At 38.8% G+C, this 24,254-nt stretch overlaps 1 protein-coding gene across 1 annotated transcript in view; it reads left to right on the top strand.

Annotated features, from left to right (window-relative positions):
* The first annotated feature begins 1,571 nt into the window (after positions 1-1,571).
* Positions 1,572-24,254, top strand: part of LOC109465984 (neuroblastoma-amplified sequence-like) — a 39,002-nt gene continuing 16,319 nt past the window's right edge. The window contains exons 1-36 of the mRNA XM_019763492.1: positions 1,572-1,694; positions 1,982-2,036; positions 2,207-2,249; positions 2,797-2,877; positions 3,310-3,357; positions 3,584-3,627; positions 4,626-4,759; positions 5,381-5,466; positions 6,096-6,152; positions 6,251-6,378; positions 6,849-6,970; positions 7,142-7,210; positions 7,674-7,860; positions 8,315-8,508; positions 8,976-9,089; positions 9,314-9,369; positions 9,589-9,658; positions 9,925-10,050; positions 10,518-10,666; positions 11,087-11,197; positions 11,507-11,585; positions 12,024-12,128; positions 12,575-12,639; positions 12,889-12,960; positions 13,330-13,413; positions 13,608-13,682; positions 14,078-14,207; positions 14,666-14,800; positions 18,864-18,989; positions 19,272-19,319; positions 19,466-19,599; positions 19,979-20,041; positions 20,342-20,405; positions 20,674-20,732; positions 21,312-21,414; positions 24,046-24,143. Of these exons, the coding sequence (XP_019619051.1) occupies positions 1,608-1,694; positions 1,982-2,036; positions 2,207-2,249; positions 2,797-2,877; positions 3,310-3,357; positions 3,584-3,627; positions 4,626-4,759; positions 5,381-5,466; positions 6,096-6,152; positions 6,251-6,378; positions 6,849-6,970; positions 7,142-7,210; positions 7,674-7,860; positions 8,315-8,508; positions 8,976-9,089; positions 9,314-9,369; positions 9,589-9,658; positions 9,925-10,050; positions 10,518-10,666; positions 11,087-11,197; positions 11,507-11,585; positions 12,024-12,128; positions 12,575-12,639; positions 12,889-12,960; positions 13,330-13,413; positions 13,608-13,682; positions 14,078-14,207; positions 14,666-14,800; positions 18,864-18,989; positions 19,272-19,319; positions 19,466-19,599; positions 19,979-20,041; positions 20,342-20,405; positions 20,674-20,732; positions 21,312-21,414; positions 24,046-24,143 (3,401 nt within the window). The 5' untranslated portion in view covers positions 1,572-1,607. The remainder of the gene's footprint in view (positions 1,695-1,981; positions 2,037-2,206; positions 2,250-2,796; positions 2,878-3,309; positions 3,358-3,583; positions 3,628-4,625; positions 4,760-5,380; positions 5,467-6,095; positions 6,153-6,250; positions 6,379-6,848; positions 6,971-7,141; positions 7,211-7,673; positions 7,861-8,314; positions 8,509-8,975; positions 9,090-9,313; positions 9,370-9,588; positions 9,659-9,924; positions 10,051-10,517; positions 10,667-11,086; positions 11,198-11,506; positions 11,586-12,023; positions 12,129-12,574; positions 12,640-12,888; positions 12,961-13,329; positions 13,414-13,607; positions 13,683-14,077; positions 14,208-14,665; positions 14,801-18,863; positions 18,990-19,271; positions 19,320-19,465; positions 19,600-19,978; positions 20,042-20,341; positions 20,406-20,673; positions 20,733-21,311; positions 21,415-24,045; positions 24,144-24,254) is intronic.

Here is a 24,254-nt window from a genome sequence, read left to right as displayed (position 1 = left end):
GCTTGCAAGGCCATGCGTGCTAAGGACTCATATAGAAACAGTGCGAAAGAGAATTCTAATGCTTTGCCTATGTAACAGTTTCCGTCTGAAATTAGAAAGTTACAGTGCGAAAGAGAATTCTAATATAATGCTTTGCGTTTGCAACAGTTTCCGTCTGACATTAGAAAGTTTCATAATAACTATAATAATTATAATAATTATAATAACTATAATAATTATAATACTTTTAAGTTTAAAAACCGGTCCACCTCTGAAGAAGTATAGTGATGATAATGGTGAGGTAACACTCTCTGTTGTTATAAACAATGGAATTATAAACAATAGGAAGGTAGCATAATCAATGTCTGTTAATATGTCTAGCATTATGCAATTTCGGTTCAGTCAGCCAGGTAGTCATTTTCTTAGCGGGAATACTACAAGTAGTAGCCTGCATGTCCCTCCTAGGCTAATATTGATTGGCTGCTTAATGCCCAATGGATTTCTAATTTCTACACTAGTTAGAGCAATCATCCGTCAATCCACTGTGTGGCATGTATGACATCTCTCATTTGCAATTTGTATTCCCGCACAGCAAAGCATTGCTATGTGCTGATTGGCCGGTATTTTACATCAATGAGCCAATCAACGCATAGCTAAAATTTCGTTAAAATCAAGTGCATTTGTTTTATTGGCTGCTAGAGATGTTTTAGGCTCTTAAATGATTTTACAGTGTAATGTTTCAGACCCAATCACATACCTATGATAGAAGGTTTTCAGCGACGCTTCCTCTCAAACCCACTATCGTTTCGGAAAAAAACAACATAGAAGGTGCATCATAGTTTCATACGATGTATGTGACCATGGCTTCGTTGACAACTTAGTACTATAACAATGTTTTACTATTACTGTGGTGCAATACATTTCTCATCCGCTAAGTGACGTCCTTGAAACGTTGCAAAAAATTAAAAACATTTACAAGAACGCCAAAACCACAAGTGTTAGAAAATGTGTGAATAGTGAAAGAAAATAACCTTAGCGAGAATAGAAAGGATGAGTGCGAAAGTACGAAAACACGGACCAATTCTTAGCCTCCACCAGGCCTTTCTACGGGAATACGGATCGCAGAATTCGGCAAAAAAAAGAGAGTAAAATTGGCCTAAGGAAGTCCGACCGCGGGGAGGTAACTGTTAGTTTCTTTCCCTGTCAAACCTACAAGGCGGCCCAAACTCCCCTGGCAATTATTCTCCTATATATAGCCAGCGTAGTTAGTCTGGTAGAGACTAACCAATTCTGGTGACATTTAAAAATCACAAATGTGAGATATATATCACAGAATAAGAAAAGTATGTACAAAGGATAAACAAAAGTGATAATGATATCGATCTAACATGCATGAGTGCGTTTGCCGCTTATCCCAGCAATTATCCACTGACACTTAAAAACCAACATCCTAAATTCTAAACTCTCACGCACACATCGCTACATTATATTGGGTAACCAGGAAGGCCGTCCGAGAGGTTAAAGGTCACTAAGGTCACAGACAGGTCTACGTGGACTTCTGAAATGCGGAGGATTCAAATGCCGTTCAGGTCCAAGTTGGACAACTAAAATCTGATTAAATCGCCAGGATGGAAGTCCTGAACCCTCCCGAAAACATTCTGTACGAGCTGCTTCTCCGGGCAGAGTGGAAAAAGACGCTAGAACCGCCAAAACAGGTACGCTTGGGAAAATATGGGGAGGGGGGTTGTTGCTTTTTGTACGACCCCATACATTTTACAATATTTATCGAAGAGATACTTTCCGTAACCCGTTTACAGTAGATGCCTGTCTATAATTTGCTAAATTAGAAAAATTATCATATGGATTACCGTCTGCGTTTACCAGACTTTGACGTATCATTGATCGAGCAGCAGTGAAATATTATATATAACAGTTACTAGTATCTCCAGATAATATCTGATGTTTGATGATCAGTTTTATGGTTGCTTAATGTATTTCTCAGGATGATGCCTTAGTATCCAGATATATTCCTGATCTGTTGGCACTTGGACCAGTTGGTAAGAAAAAATGCAGCTTTTCTATTTGCTTGACAATCATATATTATTACTCATTTACTGAAATTACAATTTGAATGATACCATATTATATTGCTAGACGTGGTCTAGCAACATAATGTTAGAGTTAGAGTTAGAGTTGTGATAGAGTTTTTTCTACTTTCTTCAAACAGGTTTATCAGTTGCAGTGTTCAAGAAACTTGGATCCTTAATATGGTAAGACTAATTAAGAGTAAAACACCAATATTATCAAACATCTGAACCAAATTGATTTACTGTAAAAACGTTTTAATGCCATTGCTTTGTATTAACCCTTGGACAGCTGCATTATGACTAGTGTCACATTTCCGGAAATTGCTGAATGTTGAATTTTTGTCAAATCATTGCAGGTTAAAGTGTGGCATAACACAACCCGTAGTAGTAATATCTGACCCTAGATGCAATATGGAATTCAACAGCTATTGTAACATATATATACTACAGTACATTTTCCTTTAGAACATTGTGTTGCCATATGATCCTCGATATATGCTGCCACTTCTCTAAGATTAGAATGTGTGATAAATGCTTATTTGTTCATCATTTCTTATCGAAGATTAGAAAGTGTGATAAATGCTTATTTGTTCATTATTTCTTCTCTAAGATTAGAATGTGTGATAAATGCTTATTTGTTCATCATTTCTTCTCTAAGATTAGAAAGTGTGATAAATGCTTATTTGTTCATTATTTTTGTCAGATCTTGTTAATTCTTTTTCTACTGTAGGCGAGGAGACTTGCACGGCCTGCCAGCTCCACTGGTCCAGTTCAAAGATGCCCTGATGGACTGGGAACTGCAGGTGTCCAGGTGAGGTGTTATAAACTGTGACTGGTAGACAACGCAAAGTAAAGGTCTCATAGCCTTTTTGAGGCTGTAGGGGCAGTGGGTTGTTGATACAGTGTCTTGGGCAGGATATTGGAAGGTAGAGCCCATCTTTCTCATTCCACTGCCTTTTACCTCCTCAACCAAAGTCAGGTACCCACTTTACATACAGGGGGAAGTGAGAAAAGTCCTGTAAAGTGGCTTCAAACCCAAGGACATTGTTAGGAATGCCAGGAATCAAACCTGTAAGTGTAACCTCTTGATATACAGTGTTAAACTGGCCATTGTGGCCACACCTTGTACCCATTCCCTAATTCGATGAATAAGACAGTAACACATTGTTAGTCATCAGTAAAAATGATAAAATATGGAAATCTGATGATTTTGTGTGTGTTCTATGTTATATACCATGTATAGGGACAGGCAACTTATTGCTGTACTACAGGACCATCTGATTGAAATAAGGTGAGGATGCAATAATTTTCTAAATGTTGTGCCATCTACATGTACAAAATCTATCTTGTTATTTTTAACTTAATGTTGGAAATTGATTTTTGTTTTATAAATGGCATTGCAAATTATTTTTCGGTCATCTTAATATAAAGACAACCTCTTTGCGCATTTTATAACAAAAATTGGCATTTTCTACTACACATTAAAATTTTATACTACAAGTATGTTGTTTCTTTAGGTCTTCAAGAGACGAATTCAGCACTGCTGTTGCAAAATGCACTGGTGAGTACAAGAAAGTGGATAGTGATTGATATTTACCTTTATTGCTCTTTGCATAGATATTTATGGGTTCACCACACCACGAAGTGGTGTGGTGAAACCATATTGTCTTTGCTGATGATTCTCCTCCTTCTTCTCCTCCTGCCATATCTTTAAATGGATTCAGCTTCTTCATTTTAGGGCCTAAGGTCCTGAAATTTGGTATGGAGGTACAATGGGCAAATACCCCTAGGCGTTTTTTAAATTTTTGTGATACAGGCTTTTAGAATGGTTTTATTTGAGTTTTTGGCTGTGTTATAGCAAATGTATTACTGTGTTAGTGTGCCGTGTTTACCACGTTTTGGGCATGAGTCATCACAATGGAATGCAGGGCATCAACCAATAGGCATGCAGCTTTCCTCTATTCTTCTTGCTGATTGGCTGTTGGGATTTAACTTGATTAACACCTGCACAGAGCATTTCCACCTGCACAGAGCATTTCTTGCTGATTGGCTGTTGGGATTTAACTTGATTAACACCTGCACAGAGCATTTCCATACTGACAGTATGTCTGTATTCAAGTGTTTTGGTAGGTATTTCAAGCTTTCCTGCTCCAGCATTGGAATGCGGGGCATGGTACGTTTTTTGTTTATTTTGAAAATCAACAGTTTGCATTATGCAATTAAAAATCCTAACCAATAAAGTAGGGAATAGCTATCTAACTGTTGTTTTAGTTGTATGTTACTTCATATTATAGTTATATCAATGTAAATCATTGTTTTCCCTTGTGTTTCTCATTCTTTCCCTGCCATGTCGTAAAATGTGGTGAACCCATCGCTGTATTTGCTCCAAAGCAAATATTGGCCTTTCTAGTACATTTAATGTTAACTACATGCTTTTTAAAATGAAATTGAAGTTACTAGTAAAACCAGATTACTATATGTTTTTTGTAAGTATTTTGAGCCCTGCAAAGTAAAAAGCTGTTCTAGCTACATGTGATACATGTCATCCTTACCTGACAGTTGGAGCAGACCCCCACCCCCAGTGGCGTAAGCTGTACTGGAGCCCTGACGGAGTCATGCTGGTGTACGCTGACAGCTGTGGCAGTGTGCAGGGCTACGACGTCATGGGGGCAATGATCTTCAACATTCCTCAGGTATGGAAATTACACTGTAAATTAGGTAGAAGGGAACATTAATTAAAATGAAGTATGCAAACACATTCCTCAGGTATGCAAATCACATTAGGAGCTTAAATGTGCGAATCAAGACATGATTTGCATAATGAAAGAGAAAATTCTGTCACACATGTACAAGTACATATTTTTACTATATACAGAAGGCAGTGGATACAAGTCCTTGTGCTCATGTAGGCAAGTTACATGTATGTATGTGTTTACTTCATCATGTTATTGAAGGAAAGTTTATTTTGTGCCCCAAGTCATACCTAGACAAAATTTGTTATATAAAGGTTGGAAGTTATAAGCTACATGAACTGAATGAGATGCTTGTACCGGTATATTACATGAATAATGTTACCATAATTCATTGCATATTGCTGTTTTTAAGTTGTTGTACAATTTTGGTGTTTGGCGTTTGTTCAACTATTAGGTGGATAAACAATAAAATCTATATGATACAATTCTTGTTGGTTGTCCTATTCCTTTCTATCTCCCTTAATTTTAAGATTTTTTGTACAGTGAGGTAATTTAAATATGACGTTCTTGGTACCTTGTTATACTTGGTGTATACTGATAGATAACTTTGTGTGATTCTAGGAGAGAACTACACCGAACGGACCAACAGACCTGAGAACAGCTGTATCAGGCATGGCCTTCCTTCCTGCTAAGGACGACCCCTCTTGGTAAGACTTTTGACCCCTGCACTACCCATAGTGCCCCATGTCTCCCAGGATGCAATGGGATCCAATGGAAGTTCTACTTACCTTTGAGTCAGTTTTATGTGTGACAGATATTTTTAAAAGGACAAAAACACAAAATCAGTCACGTACAAAACTAGTTTGTGAATAAAGCTTGTAGTTAGTGGTCAATGTTGACATATTGTATGCATTGACAACTGCATAGTTAGCAATATGCTTTCTGTATGTATTCAGTGTTTTTTTTATCTCGAGAAGAATATAAGTGATTGAATTGGGTATTAGATACATGTAAGGGTATCATGTATATGTTCAGCCTTTTGATTTACACTGTACCTGAACATTTTTGGTGAGAATTTGTCATTCTATTAAAGGCCTTCTGATCAAAGTTGTATTGACAGACCTAATGAGTGCTAAACAGACTTTGGCCTAGCCTGGTGAAGTGTAGCGGTTAATCTGAACTTTCCAGTTTTGGTAGAATTGGTCCTTGTAGTATCAAGGTGCATGCCAAAAGTATGTTAGAGAGCCTAGTACCCCTGTACCCCCAGGCCTGAAGAACCCCTTAGTGTGAATATGTACATTGTTTTTGGTAACTGAGCTCATTTTTACATTTACAGGTCATATGAGCTGCTTGTGATGAACTATCGGGGGAAACTGACCAGTTATCTTGTCAGGTGGGATATTTTCTAGGATATTATTTCTTTTGACATAAATCCTATTGTTTCCTCAACAGAAAGACAGATGTAGGAAAATTGTTATTTCTTCCTTGCAGTAACACCAAGGGTTACCAGGAGCTGCACAGCCACTACCTAGTGGAGGCGTATGGAGGCTGGGCAGGAGACATCCTGTACCACCCGCAGCACAGCCTGCTGCTGCTAGGGGGCAGCGCTAACTTCACTGGTAACAATCTTCTTGTGTTAGAACTTTCTTCTGAACTGCAATGTGATAATAGTGTTTGCCTGTATAATTAGCTCAAAGTAATATTGATTGTAATATAGGATTTTGATCCATATGGAGAATGCCCAGTTTACATTATTACTAATAATGTAAACTGGGCATTCTCCATATGGATCAAAATCCTCAGATCTAGGACGTAGGTTCGATCCACGTGTCAGGCACATACTGGTTACATGTTGAATTTGTCCTTGAGAAGAGGATTTCAGTCGCATTTGAACACTAAAGAACATACTTATTGATAAGAGTAGTTAGTGCTTTGCTGAAAATGCAAGCCACAGCAAAGTTGCATTGCAGCAGTCTATTAACCAATAGAAAAAGCATTGTGCTAGACCTCAATAGTGGATGACTGCTGGTTTCTTTTTCCTAACTAAAACTGGAGGGTAAATCTAAGTGTCATGTGTATGCTCCTGTAGGTGTGTCCGTCTCCCCTGATGAGGACAGCAGTGCTGAGACAGCAGGACTGACCAGCTGGAGACTGCTGTCTGGGTACCCGTACTACGCCAGGGCAGAGGCATGGACAGCAGAGGGACAGAAGGTTATTCTTTGTTGTTTGTCTTTCCTTCTGACTGTCTTTTCTGTTTTGCCCACATAAAAAAAAAATCTTGTCATTCTGTGCCCTTTATGTAATGTTCAGGGATGTTGTGATTTTACATGTTGTTTACATCTGATTCAGTATTTTATTTTTGGTACTTGTTCAACCCTCCAGGAAAAGACAAGAAGTCTGGCATCGTTGACTCACTTGAAAGTGGTTGGCCTCTTCAAGAAAGGTCCACAGGTAGAGCAAGGTTTTCTTTCTAATTTTCCCTTGGAGAATAGAGGTAACAATTGTGGTGTTTAAAAAACATTCCATTGCAATGTTTGGTGTAATGCCCATTGGACATCTGGAGTATTTTGTATCATTCTATGGATAGTAGAAAATCAATGTACGTTAACTTTAATAACAGTATGGAATAAAAAAAATTATAGTTAGCCAGAGATTAATGATTGAAGACCTTTACTGTACATACATACTGTCTTTCTCTGTCACTTAATTGGAAATTGAATATCTATTTAGAAATCTGATACATTTATCATGTTGATAGTTTAATGATGTTTTTAACAAGTTGCCTTGGTGCCTGTACAGTTGTATGTTATTGTGAAGCATTCTTTCATCTCTCTGATTTATATTGTGGTACTAAGCATGCAAAAGATTACTTTAGGATGATATTTATTTCACCTTTATTATTTGGTGAACTTAGGATGGAGTTGTGCAGATGCACCTGTCACCTGATGGACAGCTGCTGGTCACAGTGCACCTGTCAGGACAGCTGTGTCTGTGGCAGCTGCCGTCCCTCCGCATGCACAAGTGCTGGCACCTGGAGCAGCAGCCTGGCTGTGACCTGGTCAACCCTAACCTCGGGGGAGCCTTGGCTAGGAGAAATAAAGGTACAGATTATATTTAACCTTCTTCATGCTGACGTAGGCATTTGGCTGTATTCATTCTGGGCACAATCAGCAGGGGGAAGGTTAATCTCTACCTATCCATGGGGATTTCATTTCAAAGAATGCAAAATTGCAATTTTGTTACACATTAAATGTACTTGTCTATCTACACGTGTTGTATTTAGCTATCAAGACAGTTTACTTCTGGATAGTGTTTGATTTCCGTTTAAGGTTAATGTTCAAAATTCTGTCTTCGTGCATATAAGGTTAACATCCCGTCTGTAGTTTCCAAATGTTATGTTGGAAAAGATATTGTCTGCACCAGGCAAAATTCCGATGCAACGTTGACCAAACATCCAATGAAAACCGTGAAAAATCAGGGTTTTGTGCAGGCGCAGTATGTTCTGCCAACATCCTGGGACGAGGATGTACAAAAGCTGTAATTTCGCCCCTGCAGGTGTGAGTTCATCCTTCCCCCTGGTGGATGTTAACTGGTGGTCTGACGAGGCTTTGATCATGGCACGTCAGTCAGGGGCTATCACCGTCTCCTCCACGGAGTCCCTGGACAACCTGCTGGGAGAGTCACCGGAGTGGTTTGAGCCGGGACCACAGGTGTCTGCAGCTGTGGACGGAGAGTTCCTGGCACTAGAGGTCATCTTATCTGTCTATTATAATATGTACATGTATACATAATCATTGATAATTGGAATACTCCCTAGGTACCAATTAAAACATTCTGCATATTTGTCACCCTCTGCCATGTACTCCATAAAAGTATAAACTTAATTGGGTATTCTGGAGTCATTGGCCTGGAGTCCAGATTCTGAATTAAATTTGTTTTATTGCAATTGAATTGCTGCTTGTTCTAAACAATTTAGACTTGGAGTGGAATGAGTAACTTAACTGTTCTTTAATTTGAAGGCATCCAATGCAATTTCATTCATTGAAAGAAACTTAACGTATTTTTGTCAACTTGAAGATATCTTTAACATTGCTTACACTGCTTATAGATGTTCTTGGAAAATTAGGGACATTTTCAAGGCTCAAGATTCATTGAAAAAAACTGAACAAGACTAGAAAATATTTTTGTCAAGAATTTTTTTCTGATTATGCTATAGGTTGAGAGGACAGAGAAGAAGCCAGAGCGTAGTGGAGGGGAGGGGGCAGATGATGATGATGATGATGATGAAGACATGTCCAGAATCATGCAGGCAGCACAGATTGTCAAACAGGTAACATGGCAGCAGTCCCTTAATGATGATAATAGTAGAGATAGTTGCCAGATAACCTTTGGTCATTCTGTCTAATGTCTTCTCATATAGCTACTTGTTGCCATTCAGTGTAGTCAACTACAGCTTTCAACCTAATCAACTTGTCATGGTGTTTAAATAACAGAGACTACTGTGTAACTATTGAGAAGGAGATGTTTTAAGTTGTCTGCTTGGTTTTGTTTCAGGTTGTCATCGGATTGGCTAAAGGTGGCAGAATTTCTCTTCCAAGGAAGAAACCAAGGTTTGTGAAATTCAGCACTGGGAGTTAAAAATATTAAAGAAATTGAAAAGAAAAATGACAGAAAGTAATAAAAACTGGACAGATTGTTGCACTAAAAACTTAGTAAACATATACAGCAACTTCTTCACAGATCCTCACTGTATTGTTTTCTGCCATCCTGTCCCTTTGCCTTGAATGTTACATGTATGTTTTAAGCCTAATCCTCTGTTGTTCCTGTAGAGCTGTACACTTTAGCTACTGTTTGATGAGTCTACGGTCGACAACACCTGAAGAGCTTTTTGAACGAAAGGTCAGTGTGAACTTCTTTAAATTAAATCAATTAATTACAGGATTTGATTTTGCATCATCATATTTCGAGTCAACAACATTCACCTACAGCTACAGCTACAGATCCAAATGTGAAATCTATGATTATTATCATAGCAAAATTAAGTCCACACAAATTTGAAAGAACTTACAGTAGCTACCAAATTATCTTGATATTATACTATATACAATGTACCTGTACTAGACCATATTTCCATTTTTAAATTGATTCATTACTATTATTTCCAGCTTGAGAATGAGGAGTATGGAGAAGCTCTAAGCCTGGCCAAAGCGTATGGACTGGACAGTGATCTGGTGTATCAGAAACAGTGGCACAAACACCCGGTTTCCATATCCAGTATACAAGACTACCTGGTGTGTGTTTTCTTGTGTTGTCTTTTTTGCTAAACTGTAAATGTCTAGTTTTGATACATGCTATCCATTGTGTATCAAGTTAGTACAATACAATAGAGTATCCATGCATGTTTTCTTGGCCAAAAGTAAACAATAGTTACTGTAGTAGGTCTAAGAAATGAAGAATTTGTACTGTTTCCTATATTGGTTTGGATTTATTCCCATGTTTGTGCATACAAATGATAGATTCATATGGTCCTGTATTCTACTGTGAATTACATCATGTTATAACGTATTCTTTTCAGTTAGCCTAGGGAATACATACTGATTTATAATACACTTATGCATGCAAGCTGAGCTTATTATTAAAACTAATGTCAGAAAAGAAATATTCACAATGTAAATTCCCCTACTGCAAAATTAGATTATTCTCATGCTGTGAACTTTAATGAATGTACAGTAAGTCTATCTACCGTTTCCAACTGCAGACTAAGATCCAGAAGAGGAGATGGGTTCTGCATGAATGTCTGGAGCGTGTGCCTGAGGATATAGACGCTGCCAGGGAACTGTTAGAGTACGGACTCAGCCGGTCAGACGTCAACACTCTACTTACACTGGATGGAACGGAGGGCACAAAGTACGTAATATGTCAATCAGCACTTGCATCGATACAAAAATTAATTGTGCTTCTTACATGTTTTTTTGCATGTTTTAGGCGATATGTCCTTCAAAAGGACATCCTTCAAGCCTTGTCTTGTTCTTTCCTACCAGAATGTAACTTGTAGGTACTACGCAACTTTTGTGAGTGACAGTCCACACTTATATGGCTGTCAGAACGATGAGTTAATTTGTGTTATTGTGCACACAAACGATTTGACACTACTAGGTACTAATAGAACTACATTGTACTACATTGCCACCCAGATTCACTATGATCATTAGACATATTTTGTTATATTTCTCATTCTTCTAAGCAGGGCTCAGAATACTGGGTTCATATGCACCTAAGCCCTGTCCTAAGGTATTAGAAGTTAAGTTCTTTTTTTTGTTCTGACAGGAAAACAGAAGATGAGACAGAAGCGTGGGGTAGTCTGGAGAACGCTGACCAGAGTGATTCTGAAGAACAGGCCCAGAAGGAAGCCATGCTGGAGAAGGTGGACTTCAGCAAGTAGGTGTTCAAAAACACTGTGTAACAGATACTGTGTGTCTAAGATGTATGTAATGTTATAGTACATGGGGCTGACAATATGCACAGTCACTATTAACCTGGTATCCATTTTGCTTCAGTTAAATTATGAAAAATGTCGCGGATGTTGTGGATGACGAATCTCTTATTGTGTATAAGAAAAAGCCAATATCCTTTGTTCTACTAATCTGATGGAATTATTTTCAGAAATACATGTATGACAATCACTTTCAATGCACCTGAAGATCCTTGTTGATATTAAAATTAATGACATAGTACACCTTCTTTCAGGCTGAACTATGAGCAGAGTGACTTATGCCGGGTGAGACAAAAAATCCTGGTGTACCTAGACCGTCTCTACACATATGAGGTAAGAACTTTCAAGTTTATCGTCTTTCCTCAACTGTTGGAAAAAATCTTAAATTTGTTAGATTTTAAGCTTAACCTTCATCCTACTAACTTATGGTAACAATTTGGCAGCAAATTGGTATTGGTTATCTAAATAGGCTGCAGGGAGAAGGTTATACCTGCATTTTTGCAAAGATTCATAGGTTGCTTTGTGTGGATGTAAAAAATCTGAATACTGTAATTCACTTTATGTTCTCGTTAACAAAAGTTCGCAGTTTGAGAAAAATGGATGTTTGCGTAACTATACATGTATGTTCATGGTGGCGGTAGGTGCAGAAAAAAGAAAGTCGGCAAATTATATCTTTCCGGTTACAGAGTTGTCTGCAAAAACCACAAAGTTCAACATAAAAGTACCACTGTAAAAAATTGGGCATTACTGAGTACATGTAATTTTTACCAGGAAATTCTGGGTGGAGGTGAGCAGGCAGCGGAGAGGTACAACAGTCAGTACTTCAGTGTGTTCCGCCAACAGAACATCGTGGAGTTAGCACTGGAAATGGCCAGGGTGAGCACTGTTTGTATCCTGCACTGGAGGAAGGGTTAGGGTTAGGACTGAAATTTGGCATGAATGTGTACTATAGTGGACAATATGTCACATTATGATTGTTAAATGTACATGTAGCTTTTGTTTGTGCTCATGTATCATTTTATTGTGCAAGAGTATAAAGTAATCATGGAATAATGATGCCATTGCAGGTACATGAATCATGATGTCAACTACTGAATGATATTACTATTGAATGGTTGGTACTTGTACCAGACAGTTTTTTACAAATTACAGTCAAGATTTGATTGTGAACCAAACAACTTATGTGATGGGAAAAACAGTACTAGTCCTATATATGGCTTTTTTTAGGTTCTTTTTATATGAAGATAAAATAGGTAAATCCATCAATTGAAACTAGGGCTAAGGTTTTGACCATTTTGTTTTTTTTCCAAATCTCCCCACAGAAAAACGAATGGCAGTCAGTAGAAATACTGTTTGCAAACCATTATGAAGACCTGATGCCACACAGGTGAGATATTTATCATTTTTAAATGTAATCCTTAATGGTTATTCAGCATGTACAATATTGTATCTAGTTTGTAATAATTACTTATTACAAAACAGAGCTATTTGTTTATATGTGTTGTACATTCATGGGCCACTTTCTGGTGGTGGCAACATGATAATGTTGAATATATTTCAGATGATTGGCCATTTCTTTTTATAAAGGATTCTTGTATCAAATCAATGCTCATTTGTGCCAATGTCTTCTTTTAAGGCTAGCTATCCTGTCCAACTTTCCAGAGACTACAAGTCCTTTTGAATATCAAACCCTTCTGCCAGTGGCAAGGTATGAACATTTTGAACAATATTATTCTCTTATCATTGTTATCTCCAGGTATGGAGATATTGTTTTGGATTTGTTTGTGTGTGTGTCCATACATGTACATGTGGGTGAGTAGTTTTAGATTGGCAGGAGTTGGATACCACAGATTGACCAAGTCAAGTTGGATGCTGGCTCAGATCAAGCAGGAAATTGGCCGTAGTGGCCAAGGTGGCAGTGGTAAAATCCATATATATAAACAAAGAAATTCACACACTGAATGAATAAAGCAAGAAACTCACAAAAAACTCACAGAGATATTATATGTCCTTGTGGTGTTGAGATAATTTGATAAACAATGTAGATTGCTAAGAAAGCTAAAGTTTTTTTCTACAGTGTGGAGGAAACTCAGACAATGTTGGAAGAGTGGAAGGAAAACAAACCTCGAGAGAAAGACTGGTGTGAGGAGGAACCATGCAGGTAACATGATAGTGTGCCTGTCTTCTCAACAGTTGTCTAACTTCAGAATTATTGTATTATTTTGCATTGAGTGGCAATTTTCTGAGGGTCAGTTGTGAAGGCAATGAAAATTGTCTTTGATTATCTCACAGCTACATGTACTATATTTTGTTTGTGAGTACAACCTTCATTTAACTGTCTTTGTCTTTAAATAGAAATGCTGTGGAACCTTTGGTTGTGGACCCAGGAGCATTTTTGTATGAAAACAACACACAGATGGAAAAGTTCAGGTAAGTGTACTGCTTTTACTAATAGGTGTCTAAACAATGATGATACTTATTTTCTGTTGATTACGCACTGCAGACTCAATAATTGTGAATGCGATTGCATACTTACGTATCAAGTGTAAAAGGAAGAAATTTAATATGGTGACATGTTTTCATAGAACTACATTACTGTATGCATTGCTGCAGCAATAATTCATTGATTAGAAATTATTACTGTAACTGTTATTTTGGCCATGGTTTGGTTTATTTATGGAATATACTGTACTACAAATTTATGCAATGGAGTTTCAACAGATTCAAACATTCGAACTGGTTACTGCACAGTCAAGACTAGTAATTGAGTTAACATAGACATGACTGTATTCTGTTATACTATTCAACTTATACCCACCACCCAGGGTGACCTTGCCTGAGGAGAGCCTGGTGTCCCAGTGGTACCAGGAGAGGGCCACGGCCATAGAGGCCCTGTCTCATCAGGTGGACAATGCACTGGAGCTAGTGAGGCTTGGCATGGAGAGAGAGGTCCAGGTAAGTGTCCCTGTCCCTTCTTTGTGATGAACTTTCTCAATTAAATCTAGTGCTGGTGCAGACACAAGTTAACTATAGGGCATTTTCATGTGACTTCATCACTGTTACTGCCACCATCTTGGTGTCCCTATTTGCATTTCAGTGGATCATAATTCAAGCATCATAGGATTGTCCAAATAAGCACTGCTGACTCACTACAGCTCACTACACTTTCGTTGCCAATAAAACACAAATCAAAATGCTGGAGCTATGATTAATTGACGTGCAAATAGGGACACCAGCATGGCAGTCAAGCACCTGCCTGCTAGTGATGTTTTCTGCAAGAGCAAGATAAGGGTTTATACTCAAGGCCACCATGGCCAGATTATGGGCTACATGTCAATTGGCATATGTCAATTGAGACTGAAAGAGAATCACTTGATCTCTGTAAGTCAGAAAAATAACTCTTTTCCCCTCAGGGCTTGCAGCTTCTCCATGATGACTTGGTTACCCTGGAGATGCTGGTGTATGAATGCCAACCGGATTCTGTAGTCGACCTTCAGAAGTTTCAGACGCTTTCTGACCTTGACAGACTACAGCTGCTCATGGCACAGGTGAGGTCATAGCATGGCTGATCATGGTACTCAAAAAGCTCTATAGACACTCTATAATGTTAAAAATCGTATTTAGAAAACTTAGATGTCAGCTCATTTATTTGTTTATTTGTTTATTTGTTTATTTAAATTTTTCACAAAGTGAAAGGGAGGGCAAAACAGGTGCGAAGCACCTTTGCTAGTTGCCCTCCCACATACAAAAACAACAAGAATGTACATTACACAGTCAACAATCTATAATACAAGTAGGGCACAAAATATCATATAAACATAATCAAGGTAACAACAATGAATGGAAGAGATGACCATATCGGAACGATATCTAGTGAGGTCTTGAGGCAATACAAGAGCTACATCCACACGAAGTGGTCCAGGTACATGGCAGATCAAGACTGTATTGAGTGTTGAATCTGTTGTAGGCTACTTTTGCCAGTTTGTGTTTAAATGCTATGATATCAGACTGATGAGCGGCTCGCACACCAGTACCACGAAGGTCAGAACCTAACTTATTCCAGATAGTTACAAGTCTGGGAATGTAGGAGTGACTGAACGCTGACGTCTTAGATCTGACAGGTGTAAGCATGTACGACCTAAGACTCCTCGTGGGTCTGGTGGGAAGTGTGATATATTTCTCTATGATTGCTCTTGATTTGACAAATAACATTATATCGCATACCTCACGCCTACATGTAAGTGGCAACAGCCCTGTTGTTGCTAGCCTTTCCTTGTAGGTAAGGTGACTAGCCTGAGGGCCCAGAATGAATATGGTTGCCCGGCGTTGAACCCCTTCAATTAGAGACATAAATTTACGAGAATGTGGCGACCACAATGGGGAGCAATAGTCAAGAATGCTTCTGACCAGTGTGGTGTATAGAGCTTTCTTAACATCAGTGTTAGCATTGAAACCAACAGTCCGTTTGATGAAGCCAATCATGGAATTCGTCTTGGCAACCATTTTCACTATGTGGCTGTCCCACTGTAAGTCTGGCTGTACAATAACCCCTAAATCATTCATGCTGTCAACAGACGATACAATGGAATCAAAAACACAATATGTATACAGGACTGGCCTCTTAGAACGGGTCAAACGTAACAGCTTGCATTTGGAAGGGTGAAACGACATCTTCCATTTTAAACTCCAATTGCACATGGCTGTGACATCGTCCTGCAACTTGGAACAATCATTCATGTTACAAATTTCCCGAAAGCATTTGGAGTCATCTGCAAAAAGAGCAACGGAGGAGTATTCAACTGTACAGGGCAAGTCGTTTATGTATAAAAGAAAAAGAAAGGGCCCCAGAATGGAACCCTGGGGAACACCAGATGTTACTGGAAGCCAATGAGAATGGCAACCTTCAACCACCACCCTCTGACGACGGTTAGTGAGATATGAACTGAACCAGGCTAAGAGATTCCCCCCAAAGCCAAATGATTGTAGCTTATGAATCAGCAGAGTATGGGAGACGGAATCAAAAGCCTTAGCAAAGTCAAGAAATAGCATATCTACTTGCCCCCCTCTGTCTAGTATGGCCCCTACATTATGGTAAGTTTCTAAGAGTTGGGTGGTGGTGGAACGGCCAGGAATAAATCCATGTTGAAAGTCGTGGATGGACTCGCGTACTATAGGAAAAACAGTGTCATACAAGCAACGTTCCATTACTTTGCTAACCAAAGACAACAAGGATATGGGTCTATAGTTAGCAACATTCCCCTTGTCACCCTTCTTATGTACAGGTGAAACATTAGCAGTCTTCCATTCATTAGGAACCTGACCAAGCGAAATCGACTTATTGAATAAAATAGTTAAAGACGGCGCAAGAGCCTTAGCACAGTTCTTCAGTACATGTGCAGATATGTTATCTGGGCCTACTGCCTTGTTGGTGTTCGAATTGGCAAGTACATGTTCAACAGATTCAACATTTAACTGTAAATTGCACAAGTTATCAACAACTTTTACATCAATATTAGGCTTAATGACATTAGGGTCAGAAGCAGTGAAGGTGGAGAAAAAGTACTTGTTGAACAGGTTAGCCTTATCAGGTGCAGACTGGGCGGTAGAATCATTGAGGTGAACGGCAGCCGGTAAAGACCTGGACTTTGACTTTGCTCGTACAAAAGCCCAGAATCTCTTAGGCGACTCCTGAAGGGTGGATGACAGGCTGACAAGATATTTGTTGTACTTGGACGACAACATGTTCTTCAGCTTGTTCCGTAGCTTACGAAACTTTGCCCAGTGTGAGGAGGAGTCAGTTCGCTTAGCCTTTCTCCACGCTGTCCGTTTTCTGTTCTGCAAGTCACGAACTTCACTGTCAATCCAGGGAGGAGATGTGGATGTCTTGAGTTTGCGACAAGGCACAAACATGTCGACAGCCGATTGTAGGGCTGACGACCACGCTTCCCAGGCAGAGTCAATGTCATGGTGGCAAGTGACTGCCTCAGATAGATCCAGTGACTCCAGGTGAGTATTGAGACCGCTCCAATCAGCTCGCTTGAAGTTAAACACTTTACGGGGCAGCCCATGTTTGGGTTGTACACGACAGTGGAGAGAGAACTCAAGTAGGGTGTGATCAGTATCAAACTCGGCGGGTAGTTCATTGATCGTGGAGAACCTGTCTGGGAAGTCCGTAAAAACAAGATCTAATAGGTTGTGTCTGGAGTTGGAGGGAACTTGGTTGATTTGTTTTAAGAAGTGGTTGTTGATCATGTTACAAAAGTCGGCCTCCTTGCCCTCATTGGTCACAACACAATTATCCCAGTCAACTCGTGGCATGTTAAAGTCCCCAAGAACACAACACATGCTGTACTCTTTGTGCACACTCTCCAAAGTCAAGTCCAGATTGTGCGTGAAAGCTGTCATGTTACCAGAGGGTGGTCTATAGCATAGAATCACAGCGATTTTACCAATGGCTGGAGGATGGATTTCACATACAAGTATCTCGTCCTGTGGCTCCAGGTCCTGCCTACGACTACTGCATAAAGAAGATCTAACAGCAAAAAGGATCCCCCCACCAGACTTATTATTATGAGTATCATGACGATCCTTTCGATACGTAGCAAATTCAGGTGGAATTACCTCTTGATCGTGTATATCCGGTGTCAACCAAGTTCAGTAATTGCAATGAGATCTGGAGCATTAAGGTGAATCAGGTTTGCCAACTGTACTAATTTGTTCCTACTCTGGTTAACAGATTTAACACTTCTAGCATTAAGATAAATCACATGAAGAGAGTTCGCTAACATCATTACAATGCAAACCAGCAGGGAACACACATACAAAAATACATTCATTCTGCCTAAAACCTCTAAACTATTAGTAATCTAGATCATAGAAGCCATAAAACAACAATGTCGAGGTGAGAGGAAGTCAGAGTGCCACACTGGAGGGTGCCCTCCCCAGGAAAATTTGATAAAAACATTAAGGCAAGAATTTCACAATTTGGCTAAAAATTTTGTGACTATATTGATACAGTACATTAACAATCACTAGAAGTATCTCTTGCTTTATAAATGAAGTGCAAATGTTGAAGGATTAAAAAGATACTTAGTTGATAGAAAAGATACCTGGGAGACTAGAAAATTGGGTGGTGCCCAGGTTGGTGACCTCTGACCTCTCTGATTTAAATAAGTTCTCCTCAGCTAACTAATAGAAACTGTAGTGTACATAGTCCAGTGGTTAGCGACCCTGCCTCTGGATTAACAGGTTAGGAGTTTTGAATCCCGGCTGTTGTCACTCACCCAACATACACACTACTGGAAAGGGTTGCAGTCCCTAGGACGGGACATTAATCTGTGGTCCACTGTTCATTGTGCTTGTTGAAAAGAGCCAGGGGAATTTCCCTGGTTCAATGAACCTGTAAATACTGTACATAGCGTCTGTCTTCTCTGTCATGACCAACGTGAGATCAGCTCTTCAGTGAGCTTAAACTGGGTTGAAATTCCCTTCCTTTTTTCCTGTCTTGTTGAGTTGCCAATCTGATAGATGATAAATAGGACTGGTCTCCTGTCAAAAGATAATGCTTAACTTGTTCATTTCACATATTCTTCATATCTGTCTTTTATCCAGTCTAGTGCGAGTGAGTACATGAAGAACATACGGCACCGAGCGTTGCCCTTCCTCCAGCGCTGTGATGCTAAGAAGCCCAACAGTGGCACCAAACTACTGCAAGAGTACATGGTCATGATTGCAAAAGTGAGTCAACAGCAGCTTTGTTTGTTTCTTGTATGTATGTTTGTTTGTTTGCATATGCAGTAAGTTGCCTTAAGACAAAAATAAGATATTAACTTAAAGTAATATTTTAATGATAATTTGTTGGCTCACCAGTTTTGTACATTTGATGCAAGGTTCATAAAACTAAAGTCAAAAACTAAGTTGTCTTCAACTGTAATCTTCATCCCCTGACATACATGTACAAATAGATTGCAATTGATTTAAGAGTCTTGAGTATTGTTTTTGTGTACTTTGTTTTATCAGGATGACTTGTCGCTGGTGGTAAAGATTTTCCAGAGTTCCAGGCCTGAGGTATGTGGTCCAAACAATTCTCTAAACTTAAGTAACAACAGGACTCTGAGCTTTTCTTTCAGTGACTGAAAAACATCCATTTTAAATTTGTAGTGTTTAGTGGAATCTGTTTCCTATAATTCTTAACAACTTCTTTTTTTATCTAGGAGGCTGTGCCCATTATCCCTGAGGTTGACCAGCTCATGTCCCTAGCATTGGAATGTATTTACACATGTGAGAGCAGCAAACAACTGTCACATGCATTTGCCATCTTGGAGTGTCTTCCACAGAGAGGGTTTGGGTAAGTCAGATCTCAAATTAGATTTAGTTTATTAATAGTTCAGCAGTCAATTGCTTAAACATCATTTGAATGGCCATGTTTAAAGCTATATTATCAGGAAAATGAATGACTGTAAGTTTTCCTGCATTTAATTTGCTTGCATTTCAATATTCACAAGGGGCAAGTATCAACATGATAATTTTTCTTCTTTTGGGAACCGTGCATGCGTGTAAGATTATGGGGGTACAATATTAAATGTATTATGAAATGATTTTTTAAATTCTTTTTAGAAATAAAATGAATTATTTCATCATGCACAGTCAGATAGTAATGTTTTATATTTTGTCTGTTGGTCATCATAAAAGCCAAATCTTACTCTGACCCTTTGTCTTTGGCACAGAAACGAGACGGAGAAGACAGCTGGACTTCATGATGATGTTGACAAGCTGGAAGCCCATCTCAGGTTGGTAAATTATACATGTATGTCTCTTTAGTACTAATCAAATTATCAAAACTGTGGGAATTTCACTGAGAAAGCTCTAGTGTAGAAGCAGTATGTACCTCAGCTCTAGGCAAGACTTTCTCTTTGGTACATTGTGGAATGCATTATGGCTAGAAATGTATGAGTCCTTTCTACAAATGTATGTGCAGAGTTTTCTGCCATTATCTTTTTTGACTGTGTATTGTTATGTGGTATATGAACAGCTAAATGTGACCTTCCTTTTACTCAGCTTCTGAGGGACAAATATTTTTGTTATTTCAGTGCTGCTGAAGTACTACAGAAACATGGAGTGTTAAAACCTGTCTGTAACATCAGAGATACACAGGTGTGTACTACAGACTTTATGTTAATCAGCTGGCAATAGTGTACATATGTAGCTTATACCTGTTATATAAACCTGTAATAAAACCTTAGAGTTTGTAGTTAATGGATTGAGCAAATCATAACACTTACTAGTATGTAAATCATGTATATCTAATGTCATTATTGTTTCCAAATTGTGCAACAATATTAGACTTTTCATTTTTACAGAAAATTTAAGGAAAACATAGTCTTGATCTTGCTTGTATTACTTGATTTTCTTTAATCCCTAGGATGACAAAGACTGTGCCAGAAAACTGTTTGTTCAACTGACAAAGCAGATTACAAACAAGTAAGTCACATGTTCTTGCACTTTTCCAGTACTGTTGTCAATCCAAAATATGAATATTTTTAAAGGTTTCTATAACTAAAAATAAGTAAAATGAGTTGAAGCAGAAGTCAATGAGTACTTGTTTTACACTGATTATTATATTTCACTTCTCAAGTTCTGTCACTAATGTGAAAAGTTGATTGTGCAGATGGCACTGTCCTTGGTGCTGAATGGCAATCCAGAGGATAGAGTGTCCCTAGAAGTGTATACTAGCAATCTTTACTTCAACTTTTAAAATCCTTGATAACAAGTCAGTCTTTTCAGTGAAGCTTTGTCCTCAGTGTTATTGAGTGCTGCTGTCCTCGGTGCTGAATGGCATTCCAAAGGACAGAGTATCTCTAAAAACAGTCTTGAATTCTTTATACACATGTACAAATGGTCAATTGCATTGAAGTTCTGCCCTACTGATGCTTATCAGTGTTTCTCTCTGGTACTGAATGCAATTTTTCAAAGAAAATTACCATCCCTAGGAGCCAACAATTGCCTTAACCATGTTGCTGTCCTGAGTGCTAAACAAACCTTTGTCCATTTGTGTTTTAGGAAGCAGTCCCTGACTAAGGGTGAATGTCAGGAGGTTCTACGGGACATTTTGGACCTGCAGAAGAAGGTTTATCATTGCCTGGATTCCTCACTGTGTTATGAGGTACGGGAGACCTCAATCCTTAGTAGCCAGTGGTATGCCTGTGTATAGGTTTCTGTGAAATTATTTAAGTACATTTTGTATAAACCCAAATGTCTGGTGTACCTGTAACTGAACAAGCTGAAACACTAGTGGACACCATTTTTTAAAGATGATACTTTTGACAACTTAGCACGTGATAATAAGGAAAACGTAGTAACAGATAGTCTTGTTGTCTTCGTCAGAAGGACTATGAAATTGTCTCGCCGGAGTGTGGGGAACTGCGGATTTTGCGATATAACTCTGGAAGGCATGATTCGACGTCCATGATTTTTGGCAGGCAGATTACCGCTGTTAAGGCCAAAGTCAAGTACAAGTTTTGGCTTCGTGGGGGGTCCGTGCGTCACGTTAGTGCACCTTTTGTGTTTGTGGCTTGTTAGCAAGATAACTCAAGTATTTGTTAAATGTTGATTATAATTCTTGGTGTGGTGCTTACTATTGTCGGGACCAAGGTTAAGTTCGTTACTGAGCTTCGTGGGGGGTTTCGTTGTGGCTACAGGGGGCATTTTGTTAATTTTTCTTGTGAGCAGGATAACTTTTGTATGTGTGGATGGAAGTTAATGAAATTTGATAGGCATATTACTGTCGTGGTCTCCAAGATTGAGTTCAAAGATGAGAGTCGTGGAGGTCGTTATGTCCCCGTAATAGGACCTTTTTGTTTAGAAATCCCCCACCTACATCTGCTTGGAGACAGCCGACAGCTGGATATAGCGGGGAACCCCATAATGGGATGGGATCAAATGACGTTACATTGAGTGATTGTACTATAACTTCAGCAGGGGGAGGACAGGTTGGACATATGTCAGGTTATTTTCTACGGCCGGCCACACCAAGTAATTGCTATGGATGACGTCCACTGGAGACCTTAAATCTAATTACCTTAAATTTAAGGCAAGCGCGCAATAAAAACACGAAGGGCCGAAAAACGAGATGACTAGATTTGGAATATACTAACTGTAGAAGTACAAATGTTAGGACACAAAGAACACAAGAAACAAGTCTTCTATTTGTCATAAAGACAAATTAACAAAACAGCAGTAGTCACCCTGTTCTGATTCGTTCCTTTATAACATCTTCTCTTATTATATTTTGCGGCGCTGTCGTGACACTTTCAACACAGTAAGAATTTCTTGAACGTTTTTTTTCCAGTAACAGTCCAAACTCAAATAACGTGGGGGGGGGGGGCTAACACGGGTGACGACGCATCTGTATAATCTGCGGCAAACCGTTTCAGGGTGTTCTGTACCATAAAAATAGTAGAGAGATTCTTTTGTTCTTTAGACCAAATTGATTATTAAAAAGAGTGAAGAATACGCATGTTAATTTCTCTAGAACGATGTACCTCTGACGAAGACATGAGATCTCCGACCTCTAGTTTTGAAACTGAAAATACAATGTATGTATTTACTATGCAAAGATGATAACTTACTACAAAAATTACAGTTGGATACACATATAATTAATTCCCTAAGTCAGTGTATATATGTATATAAATGTACAGAAATTATGTACATTTATGTGAGTGATGTTGTCTTCACATCCACATCTGATTCTGTACATTTATGTGAGTGTGGTGACATGGCGGCCATATTTATTGGTAGACAGTAAGTGTAACAATATTGCAAACGAAAGCGGTAGTTGCAAGCTGTTCACTGTGACACTAGCAATGGAAAGATCTGAGTCTAACTACAAGTAAGCTGACAGGCTGTATGATGAACACTTGTCCATCAGATCCTTGCGGAGTCGCTGTTGACCTGTGGATGTGAAGACAACATCATCCTGGCAAAGGACATCATGATCTGTGATGCAGAGGAGGAGAGACAGACAGTGGCAGCACCCTCAGCACAGGCCATCACTCCTAAGGTACTGGAAATATCTGTGGGTTTTTTTTTTCATTGTCACATTGCAAACATAATTGCTCTCTCTTGTGTTTCATTACAGAAACTTTGTCATGGTTGGTTTCAATTGGGAATTTTAAAAAAATGTGAACATTTCCTTTGCCCTCCTACCATGAAATTCATCTTAAACCAACCAACCAACCAACCAACCAACAATTATATATCAAATACAGTACATGTTCTGGTAGGATATACAAAATGTTGCAGTCTCTTTCTTAAGAGAAGAAAGTAAAAGACAAGGGAAAAGAAAAAAAGAAAGAAAGAGATAGAAAGGACACAAATAAAACAGAAAGGAGAAAGAAAAAATCAGTAATAATAAGAGGAAGAAAGATTCTATATGTCCAAATACTTTTCCATCATTTCTGACACATGTACTTTAGCAATTACTTTCTCTTTATCTTTATTTCTTAATGTATAGAATTTTCTTCTTACACAACCAGTAAGGTTCTCACCTGCTTACGTTTCGATGTCTATCAGACACCTTCCTCAGAGCTTCTGACGTAAGCAGGTGAGAACCTTACTGGTTGTGTAAGAAGAAAATTCTATACCCTAAGTATCTTCCAACCTGATGAAATTATTTACGGAAATTTATTTCTTAATGTTAAATTCTTTGTACGAGAATGTTTATGGCTATCAGCTGCACAGTGAACCCTATCTTAAGTTCTAACCCCAATCACACACACACACCCCTCCCCAGGTTTCCCATGAGCAGACCGTAGCCCTGGTTCTAAAGGCAGGACAGGAATATTTCAACTCTGCTTCCAAATCCACAGATGTCAGTTTGGACCTTGCAAGGTCAGTGTTACTAACTACAGATACAGATTCAATGGTGTTCCTGATACCAGTTACTGTTAGTAGTAAGTTTAGGACCTTACAATTTTCACTTTAAAAGCTAGAAAAATATGT

Source organism: Branchiostoma belcheri, unplaced genomic scaffold, assembly GCF_001625305.1.
Source record: "Branchiostoma belcheri isolate BF01 breed outbred unplaced genomic scaffold, Haploidv18h27 scaffold16, whole genome shotgun sequence".
Taxonomy (NCBI): domain Eukaryota; kingdom Metazoa; phylum Chordata; class Leptocardii; order Amphioxiformes; family Branchiostomatidae; genus Branchiostoma; species Branchiostoma belcheri.
Note: the sequence above shows the minus strand (reverse complement) of the source record. Positions and strands in the feature narration are given on the sequence as shown.